This window comes from Sparassis crispa, assembly GCF_003851025.1.
Source record: "Sparassis crispa DNA, contig_000001F, whole genome shotgun sequence".
NCBI classification, from domain to species: domain Eukaryota; kingdom Fungi; phylum Basidiomycota; class Agaricomycetes; order Polyporales; family Sparassidaceae; genus Sparassis; species Sparassis crispa.
This window is the reverse complement of record NW_020939748.1, coordinates 2,961,245-2,971,795: the sequence shown is the minus strand read 5'-3', so window position 1 is coordinate 2,971,795 and position 10,551 is coordinate 2,961,245. Positions and strand designations below refer to the sequence as shown.

The 10,551-nt window shown below is 50.7% G+C and overlaps 4 protein-coding genes across 4 annotated transcripts; 2 read left to right on the top strand and 2 right to left on the bottom strand.

Annotated features, from left to right (window-relative positions):
• Positions 1–1,159: 1,159 nt before the first annotated feature.
• Positions 1,160–1,806, top strand: SCP_0210490 (hypothetical protein; the record flags this gene model as incomplete). The annotated part of the gene is made up of 3 exons (XM_027754960.1): positions 1,160–1,240; positions 1,295–1,452; positions 1,512–1,806. 3 exons carry the CDS (start codon positions 1,160–1,162, stop codon positions 1,804–1,806), a joined length of 534 nt encoding a protein of 177 aa, XP_027610761.1.
• Positions 1,807–2,142: 336 nt separating this feature from the next.
• SCP_0210480 (hypothetical protein) lies at positions 2,143–5,220 on the bottom strand (the record flags this gene model as incomplete). The annotated part of the gene is made up of 4 exons (XM_027754959.1): positions 2,143–3,135; positions 3,195–3,446; positions 3,501–5,133; positions 5,186–5,220. The coding sequence occupies 4 exons, from the start codon at positions 5,218–5,220 to the stop codon at positions 2,143–2,145; spliced, it is 2,913 nt and encodes a 970-aa protein (XP_027610760.1).
• Positions 5,221–5,506: 286 nt separating this feature from the next.
• Positions 5,507–6,308, top strand: SCP_0210470 (hypothetical protein; the record flags this gene model as incomplete). Its single annotated transcript, XM_027754958.1, has 3 exons — positions 5,507–5,664; positions 5,720–5,948; positions 6,003–6,308. 3 exons carry the CDS (start codon positions 5,507–5,509, stop codon positions 6,306–6,308), a joined length of 693 nt encoding a protein of 230 aa, XP_027610759.1.
• Positions 6,309–9,018: 2,710 nt separating this feature from the next.
• Positions 9,019–9,786, bottom strand: SCP_0210460 (Zinc finger protein; the record flags this gene model as incomplete). Its single annotated transcript, XM_027754957.1, has 5 exons — positions 9,019–9,060; positions 9,117–9,222; positions 9,279–9,436; positions 9,491–9,684; positions 9,741–9,786. The coding sequence occupies 5 exons, from the start codon at positions 9,784–9,786 to the stop codon at positions 9,019–9,021; spliced, it is 546 nt and encodes a 181-aa protein (XP_027610758.1).
• Positions 9,787–10,551: the final 765 nt, after the last annotated feature.

The following is a 10,551-nucleotide window of genomic DNA, read 5'->3' as shown; positions in this document are numbered from 1 at the left end:
AAAGCAACAGATTTCTCGGAGAAAAACTTTTGTTTCCAAATCGGGATTTCTGCAAGAGATTCGCAAGATAATTCCCGGGGATATGTTTTTCCCGCCACGTTCGGGTGCTGGGCCAAGGAAATCTCTAAGAAATTTCCCCGGGAATTATCTTGCGAATCTCTTGCAGAAATCCCGATTTGGAAACAAAAGTTTTTCTCTGAGAAATCTGTTGCTTTTTCTGGGTCACGGTTTTTCCCCAGGATTTACACTATTGTTTTCTCACAGTTTTTCCCGGATATTTCCCCGAGACTTACTTTGTCGTTTTCCCCAGGAAAAAAGGTGGAATGCACCTTGTGCCAGGTCAAACAAAATAAATATGCTTCCCCACATTGATCACATTGGGTTTCTCTACATTCTGGAGAAGCAGATATGGCTTAAATGCAGTGTAGCATGAGTAGTTGCATTTTTGAAGGAAATCTCCCCCAAGTGTGACATCTTGGATCACGTGAGGCTAGTCGTGTATGAACGAGCCCTATCTTAGTGGATGCCTTCCCGTAGGATTTAGAGCATTTCTAAATCATAAAGCGGACTACGAAATGCCCCACTGTGTCGGAACAGCAAGATTTGCGAGACCGTAACGACGTGAGACCATGATCACTAAATCAAGTTCTAGACGGTCGGAGGATGAACGGCAAGATGATGTAAGTGATGCATAACACCAAATATAGGCGATGATGGGGGTTGCGAGGGTGCGGAGGTCGAAAATATAGTTTAGGGAGACGTTTAGAATCTGGAAGGGGGGGTCGACCCCCCTTCCAGATATAAGGTTTAGAAAGGTCTCACTTTGTTCACAGGCTCGTCGGAGATCAATTGGCCGACGTGCCGGAGTGATTTAAAGACGAAATTTAGCTTTAGAACGTCTCTAAACGGCTACGGGAAGGCATCCAGTAATTGTGCGTTTTACCAAAATTAAGGGGTCGCACTGCGGAAGAGAGTCCTGATCCACGGAATATCCCGCTCGTGGTCGCGGTCGACGTTGTCCTCAGCCTCCAGAATACCGGCTCGCTCCCCACTTGTCTTTGGCATCAGTCATTACCCCTTCACTTGACCATCCAAGCTTTGCTGCGAGACATACACGCCATCATTGAAGAGAATCATCTCAATCTACCTAATTCCTGGGATGGCGATGCGGATCGTTCACATACCGGCGAACGCCTTCAAATCCGTGATAACATACTGTACTCCAGAGGCCCGCGACTTGGTGCGGAAGGTGTTTGCATTGAAACCTGATGCGCCGGGTCTCACCACCCAAGAGATATATCACACCGCTGTGGAACGATTCCCAACTGCAACCTCGAATACGGATCCATATAACTTGGAACAGAGGCCACCGCGGTCTAATGAACCGACGCCCGCCAATATAGGATTTGGTTTTACTGAACCTGTATCTGATCACCCATTTCGTTCAATGAGGTTTGTCTTACATGTGCAGCCGAACTTACTGCTATCTCATGTGCCGAGTTATCATTCAGGTACCTGAAGAAGTTTGTATTGGAATCCATGGCAGAGAATCGGGAGGTGCATAAGGTTATCATCAGGAGAGGTTCAGGCGGAGTGGATGAGAATGGACAAAAGATGGATACGGTCACTGGCAGGCACGGACTGCGACTGCTGATACCTACTCAAAACTTCCCAAAGAAAGATGTTTGGGCTTGGCGGCTGTTGTCGGAGGAGGAAAGGGCGATGTTGGAGGACACCCAAGCTGTTGAAAACGAGCCGAAGGTCGTATTGCATCCCAGACACGACGATGCCCGCGCCCGCTATTAGCTATTGGACGAGGATCACTGTGTATATCAGCTATTTTACAAGTTCACCGCGGTGAGCTTTCGTCCGTTCGAAGCATCAACGTTCAACGTTCAACTTTCGTACCAACTGATGAATTACCAGACCGTTGCGTATATGCTACAGACTCTCACCGTACACCGCAATCGGCGTGGTGCCCACACGGTGCATAATGCGTAATGCCTCTTGCGTTACGAAGCGTCCAAGAATTGTCATTAGATAGTGCACCTACGATAAACCGCTGGACATAAGTATAGATAGATACGTTCATCATGCGTCATTACATCATCACAATCCTCTCCTTCAAAGAACATCGTCTTCTCAATCCCTCAAACTTCGATAAGATCGGGCAGGCGAAGGCACGCCAGGGAGTGTAGCATTTGTTCTGGTATTGGCCTTCGTGTTGGGTGACTGTAAATCCTCGGTGCTCGCAAAGTACGCTGGGTCGGCATAGTCGCGGCGATCGTAACGTTTGTATTCGGACTGCCCAGAGACCGCGCTCGAGATAGACCCAGTGGAGGGAACGCGGCGCAACTGCGGTGGAGGGGCGGTCGACAAGGGCCGCGGATTAGCGGCAGGAGTCGAGCCTGCGTTCAGGCTGAAGCTGCGTTGGTGTACGGAGAGCCGTGACGTTGAGGAGCGAGGGCTCATATTTCCGTACAGAGATGATGGCAACAAGACACTTGACCCGGCGTTACCAGGCGTCGAGCTACGTGCATTCTGGCTGTCTGCCAAGCCTTCGGGGTATTGCACGCCTGGCGGAATTGGTGCAGATACATACTGCAAACGGCTCGGGGTATGAGATCGACTCGATGGTGCCGGGGCAGGTACGTATTGTATATGATTCGGGGTCTGAGACCTACTGGGAGAGGCTGACGTATTCCCCATTGCCGACAGGGGACGCCCAACCGGTGTTTTGGAGCGTAGAGCATCGCTGCTGGTCAGGCTGCCTGACCGCCGTCGCCTTTGTCGATCAGGCTGCGAACCAGTAATTAGGTCAGCGGAAGATGACGACGAACTGTGACGATCGATGTTGAAGTCGGTATAAATGCTATGCTTGGGAACGCGAGACGAAGGCGAGGTAGTATCCTGATATGTTACGGACGGACCCGAGCGAGCAGGAATGAATCTGGGTGGAAATTTGTCGACAGGATTAGTAAACTGCATTCCCGTTGAAGGTGTATTCGCCGTCGAGGACTCATAAAGGACAGTGGAAACAATAGGCTGAGATGATGGCTGAATATTATTGGCAGAACTCGGCGACAACATGCGTGAGTTTGCACCCATGGGAGAGAACTCAGAACTTGGGCCCGACTGAAACAGAGATGCAGAATTATAGTCATATACGAAGACATTCTCAGGTTTGTACATACCGGAGGCTGAACAGTGATCGTGACGTCCCCTGACGGTGTACTCCGATGTCCTCTATCTGACACAAAAGAACCAGCATCCGAGCGGGGATGCGCAGATTGTGACCTTTCTTGAGTCGTTGGAACATCAGCATCTGGATAGTACGGTCTGGTGCCACCAGCCGAAGACGATCTATGCAACGGCGACGGTGCGACAACCTCAGCAGAGGGTCGCCTAGAAGGACCGCGTGAGGATCTTGAATTACTTCGACTCAGCTATCATAGCCTCGAAGTTAGTGCTTTTCCAGGATAGACAGCTTTATGACCAACCTCGTCCGCCGTTGTCCGTCTCCAATCATCCAGTACACTAGGATCGGAATACCTGGAATTATCCGCAGTTTCTGTATGTTCCGGGCCCTGTACAGGAGTAGGAAAGACCAGAGGCTCAGGCATGATACTGCTTCTGGCTCGGCTTTCAGCACTTGGACTCATTTCCATGGAGGTCGAAACTTCTGGGATTGAACTCAACATTCGAGTTTGAGCTGCATGACGGGGCGAGCTAAGAAGGTCAAATTGTGATATAGTAGTTGATGGCACCGATTCGGCCAACGAACGCGGTGAAGAGCGTTGCTTCTGCGTGTACGCATAATCACGGACGCGGGGTTCCGCACGGTCTAATGATACACGAGGTGGCGCACGGATTGCTTCTGAGTCGAGCGAAGTGATCGTTGACAGTGCAGTCGAAGGCGGAGGAAACACGGATGGAGGTAGAGGCCCAACTTCGTGTGGAGGTGGTATGTGGATGTAATTGTCTGCGTCCGCGGACGGCACATAGCCGTCTGGAAGTGGGGTATATGGACGATGAGGAGAGTGTGCAGTGTTCGGCAGCTTTGGCGGGCGAAAGTGCTTCGGTGTTTCTCCAGGAGGGGGTAGAGGCCAGAGTGGTCTGCCAGAGAGTGAATCGAGGGTCGATGGCACTGGACTCGCAATGTTCTCGCGAAAGCGAGAACCTTCTGCTCCGGCACCGAAGGACAGTGCAGCAGGTGGCATAGCAAGACGTCCAGATTCCTCCGTTACGGTTGAAACCGGTGCCAATGGAATAACTCCACGAGGAGGTGAAGGCAGATTCAACGATATATCTGGAAGGTCATCAAAGATATTTCCACCTCCAGGTGGTGGCACGGAGCCGTACCCATCATCTACAATCACGCCGGCAGGGGCGTTCGCATCGATATCTCGCCCGCGATATTGACTCAACCGCGCCTCTTCGTAGCCTCTCCTGACGCCTTCTTGATAGCCTTGCCTCCTGCCTTCCTCTCGCGCCAGTGTCATGAGGTGCTGCTCTTTGAATCGCCTAGCGGCACTACGAGCTCGTGCGGCCGCAGCTTCCGCGTCATCGCGTTGAGCCTCCACGTCCTTTAAAATCTCTGAGCCCCTGGAAATCTCACCCTGAGCGTTGTAAAGTTGTAGCTTGTACAGATGCAATTCCTCCTTGACTCTGTTGACCTCCTGCTGCGCAGAGAGTCTTGCATCGTTGACGATTTTGAATCGCTGAGCGATGTCAAGAGCTCGACGCTCCGCTTCTTGAGCTCGGCGTGTCTCGACATCCAGTCTATCGAATGCAGCAGTAAGCACCCTCCGCATTTGTTTGCTTCCACGCTCCTCGTTCACCAGCATTTTTAAGTAATCCCTGTTTGCACTACTTCGATGTCGGTCGCGGTCTGGCCTGTAAGAGCGCAATGATCTCTCTCGATTTTCTATAATTCCATTGAGGTCACCATGGATGTCCCCATTGGAAGCGATCGAATCACGAGCAGCTGTGGGTGAAGGGAAGTGGTCTCTGTCACTGTCGTTAAAATTGTCGTCGGCGTCAACATAGTCTGGGTGGTGTATATCCTCGTTTTCGGCCTCACGGGCTTGACGAATACCCATGTCAGCATCTACATATTCCAATGGCTGATTGCTAGGAGGCGTTGTAAAACCGGAACTGAACATGACAGACGGAAGTGCTGTACCTTCCAATGCCGTCAAAGTATTCATGGCTAGACATCAGAGATGGTGCGTATGTCAAGTCTCGCAGGACGCGCAGTGGGAGATTATCTGAGAGGACAAAAGTTTGCGACGAGTATGTAATGCAGTCTAGTGGTACAGCCCAGCCAGCTGCAGCCTCAGTGTCTTGAGAAATACAAGCAAGCTACAAGCGAATCACGAGAACGACATCCTGACAGCTAGACGGAGAGCATCCACCATATGGGAAACTGAGAAGAAGTATGTTCGAGCGGAGCGTGTGGCCGGCATTCCCATGATCTAGTTTCCAACTGAAAAGGCAATACCATATGTCTTTCCTGCTTCGCCTTACGCACACCACTGGCAGCAACCTCAGGCTTCAGAGATCCATCTTCACTCTTCCGGACCTGTCGTCCTTCTCCCCATTTTCAGACCCTCGGGGAAGCAACGAGGAACCTCAAAGGTACAACGAGAGGAAGATTCTTCCGTATGGTGGCAATTACAATTTCACGGTCGCATTAACTGACGTAGTTGAATCTCAGTTATACACCGAGCCAGCTGTACGATGTAGTTTCCGATGTGAACTCGTATCCTCACTTCTTGCCGTTTTGCACGTCAACGCGGATCTTGAGTCGTTCGCCTGCTGCTCCATCCACATTATCGGCGTCCTCCCATTCCCAGTCCATGGAAGTGGAACTTACTGTCGGGTTTCTATCGTTCAAAGAGACATACAATAGTCGCGTAACGTGCAGACCCAACGAGTCAGTCGAGGTAAGGTGTTTCGTGGTCCTAGAGAAGTGACAGCTTCATGGTGCATGCGGCTAGGTTGTAGCATCGACGTCCACTCCACTGTTCAATGCGTTAAATACGATGTGGCGTTTTCAGCCAGCCTCTCCGCAATCACCCCACCTCAGTGGCAGGCGTCCGCTGTCCACCCTACTCCCATCTTCGCCTCAGACCGCAGAAGTTGCCGAGAATGGACCTACATTGGTGACTCTGGACCTAGCCTTCTCGTTCGCTAGCCCCGTACATGCTGCCGTGTCAGCAGCCTTCTTTGGTCAGGTTTCGAAGATGATGGTGCAGGCATTTGAGCGAAGGTGCATGGAGCTTTATGGTCCGGGTGAAAAGTAGATAATTCTCCCTTGCGTTAGTGAGATGGGGCCTCGTACGCGAATTCTCTTGTCCGTACTAATATTTTGAATACCTTACGAACGACACTGTATTACCTGCATCTTGCACTCACACGGACATGTTGCATGGATGTAACATTTACTCACCACATCAGCGAACTTTGCATCTAAATGGTGCCGCTCACAGGTAAATTGACGGTTCGTTGATGCTTCAGCTGAGGCCATCTCGCGGAAGACAATTACACCGAAGAATAAACGAGTGAATTTACGTCTCCTAGATGTGACACAAATTACGCAACACCGAATGTACAGTCCATAGACCATACAAGTAATTCATCAAATGGAGGACCCAAAGGTAGCGGCGAGACATCACGTATAATAAAATTTCACTACATGGGCCTCCGATGGCGATATCCCACCGGATCTCTGATTCGCAAGTTAGTGTTAAAATGGAGTGACAGGATAGTGCACCGACCTCCCCCTGCTGGAATCACCCACGAATGGTCGCGTTCCCGCATCGTGTCAGGCTGATGAAGGATCTCGAAAGAGGTCTCCACCCTGTGTCAGATAATGTCAATTCAATGTCTCCCAAGTATCATAAGAGCTCACCCAAGGCGAGGCCATCGTACAGCCTTACAAGAAACGGATGGAACGTGAACGAGCGTGGGGGACCCGTCGCGGTAGGAGAAACAGGGATGATACTGGTGACATTGAATGAAAACTTGAGATCTGAACGGATAAGGAGGGACATACCGGTATTGCGATATACTAAGGGAAAGAAGAAGTAGATGAGGGAGTGCCGCTCTTCACCCGTGCCTCTTATACCGCTAGAAATGAGGGTGTCGGCCAAAAAGTAACGCTGGACATATTACCTCCCTAAACACCGTAAAAGTTGCTCGACACTCTCCCCAAGAATAGCCGGAGCGTATCGACGAAACGGGATGCATGTACCCTGGATGGCGACTTACAAAGGAAGACTTACAAGGCAAGGTTCGGGATCCGCTCGCTGGTCACGTTGACAAGGAGACTACCGTAATTTGCTGATGGAACAGCATATGGAGAAACCGGAACAGCTGTAGTTCACGGTAGGCGCCTAGCGATTGAGCACGATTGCATACGGAGTATTCTGAAAGGCACCGATGGATGCGATAGAAAGCCCAACGCCATACGACTTGAATTGTAATTAACGGAATCCGCATATACCACCGCGGAGCTTGTCACCACTGAGTTCGAGCCAATTCAACTACAAGAATAACCCTGCATCGATAGCATCGTTCGGACTCGCACGGAGAAAAACGCACCTCACCGCTGTTATTGAACAGATACATACTAAGACTAGGGGAACTTGAAAGTATCCGAGCTAGAGGGCGATTGGGCTGCATGGAAGCTGCCATTGGAGCAGCAAGAAGCACACTAATTAATGTTGCGTCCAGCCTTCCACGAGCACTCGAGAAACTGCATATGATAAGCAGATATTCATCATGAAGATCCTCCGTGCTCTACACATACCCTGTATTAGTACTAGTGCTGTTGATCTGCGCAGAAGTGACTCACGAGTACATGGGCTTCCGACACGATCTGTGATTCCTCGTGACATTCAAGAAAGTCCAAATCATCTACGCGTCATCCCAGAAGGGAAATAAGCATTGATAGTGGACAGTTTCTGCCAACAGGATCATCGAACGTCCAAATTCCTCGACACCTTGCCGACGGTAGAAAGTTGTGGGGCAAGGCAGAAGTCGAAAATTCTGGGAGGCTAGAAAGTGCCTTCGCCGATCCGACATCTCCGAGGAACATGGATGATTCTGTGCGGAGATTTGGGATGGAGAAGGTAGTAGATACTTCTGTCCCCACTCTCAGTGAATAGTGCCCTGTTTATAACTTCCCACACTTTCGCCCTTCCGCAGACCATTCCGATGTTCCACGGGAAGACGGACTTCTGCATGCAGTTGTCTGACACCGAGATACAGACGGAACAGTCCTTCTTGAAATCAGGACACATCATTTTGTCAATGCCCAGACTCACATTACCTTCGCGATGCATGCGTGGACCACACTTCTATATCGTCGCCATCCACTATTGACAGTGTGAATCTAAATCGTGACCGACCTGTGGATGCATCCTGGAGTCCTCACGTTGATCGGGCACCATAGAGACGATGGGGTGTAAGCTGAAATCTACAAGAACGGAATGCAGTTGTCCCATCTCGAGAAACAAGTGACCTACTGGATATGTCGGAAAGCTCTTCAACAGGGGAAACGCTAAATATGCTGACAAACCTAAAATCCGTGAAGGTGGATTCGAAGTTCTGTTCGCCCCAAACCCACGGCTCCACGTTGACGCACCTCATTCGCAACTGCGTTGAGCACCACCGTAACATCCTGGATTATAGCGAGGACCTACATACGTGAGGCAGTTATATTCACTACGTTCCGCGCGGTTAGAATATCGCGATGATCCTGCGGAACCTTGTCCCTCTGGCACAACGCTATAAAACATCAGCATGAGGACGAGGAAATAAATATACTGCGTCGATACCTGGTCGACGCCGGCAGTCCAAAGGCATCGCTTACGCTCACTCACGCAAGACAACAGGAAATATGGATAAATAGAGCAGGTCGAAAACAGCGGGGTTCTCGATCGAACTTGCAGCTAGTCTGCAAAAAGTCGAATCCCTACTTCCCTAGCTTGGTACATGGTCAGCTCTTAGTTAAGTCGCGTATTCGGCATTCTCAGGACAATCTCTCGCAATCTACGGCGGGGTATGAGGATAGTGCCTTGGGGTAATTCTAGGCATTGACGACTCACATGTCCTTCCTGCTGACACTTGTAGCACGTTTTGTTCTTGTTTGGATTTCCACTGGCAGTAGCAGCAGTGGAATCGACAGTGGTGCCGGGTGCAGCTAAACAGTCCCTACAAACCAGCCTTTGTGAATACTGAAGATGGAGACATACATGCAAGCCGCAAACCTAGCCATGTGGTTGGGACCTCCGCATCGGTAGCACTTGACCGGCGGGATAGTGGAGGTGTTCAAACCCCGTCCAGGCGGAGGAATACGTGAGGCAAAACCATTGCCAGCAGCTGCATTGGGGCAGTTGCGCGCAAAATGCCCAGGACGACCACAAGTCTACCATTTCTGATCAGGACTACATAACAAGGAAAACAAAACGAGGTAACTCACGTAGCATTTCTGGTTCGAAGCTTGCACTCGAAGGCTAGGGCACTCTGCTTGGATGTGACCAACACCCCCGCACGAGTAGCACTGCTTTTGTGCCACTGAGCGGGGAGAAGGACAAGCAGATGACTCATGTCCAGGCTGACGGCAGTTGTAGCAGAGGCGCTGCTCGGAAGGGCAGTTCTCGGCGATGTGACCGACTGCAGGCAGACAACAAGTCAATACGACGGCTTGAAAATGGCTGAGAAGGACGAACGGTTTCCACATTTGAAACACCCCTTCCTGCTGAACTGGTAAGCCATTCTGACTTCACTTCTTGATATCCTGAACCTAATATAGGGGCCATGAATCCACATGGGCACGCAAACGGTGTTGCTGCGGCCTACCTCTCTTCTTCCCTCTTCCAACTAACCCTTTACCTTCCCTCCTCCTGCGTGAGGACAAGGACCGACTGTGAGCAAGATGGGTGATGGTGACTAAGACGATTTGGACCTCGAGCCTGAGGGCGTCGGTGAATCAGATGGAGTATGCACCCTGCCCTAAACATCCATCGCCCGCTCGGCGTTGCGTTCTACGCTGATCCAGATTCATTCTGTTGAGCAGCGCCGATTCTTGCGGCACGCCGCTCCACTCGCCACTTTACTCTGTGTAGACATGCGAATCTTCATACTTGGACGCGCGCCTCGATGATCGCGATGACAATTGCAGTACATTTCGATTCGCAGAGCTGCAATCGGCACCGCAGATTCGTGTGGTTCAATCGTGTTGATCCGTGTCCATTTGTGAAAGGATGGCCCAGAGAGACGAGTCCTGATCTAATTCATCTCCGCCCACCACTTTGCATATAAAGGCCCTGGTCGCAGGGTTTGTTTTAGTGGATTCCCTGGCTTTCCCCATAACAGCGACTGTGGTACGTCCTAGTATCAACAGAGCTTCTAGTGTATATCTAAGATATCATCACGAAGTGACTGTGCAGAGGCCCCTGCGAGCCTTCCAGCGTGGAGCCGACCTCCGCGCACCTGCGTCCATCGCGCTTCTTGTTAGGATGAAAATCTATTTCGCTTGAG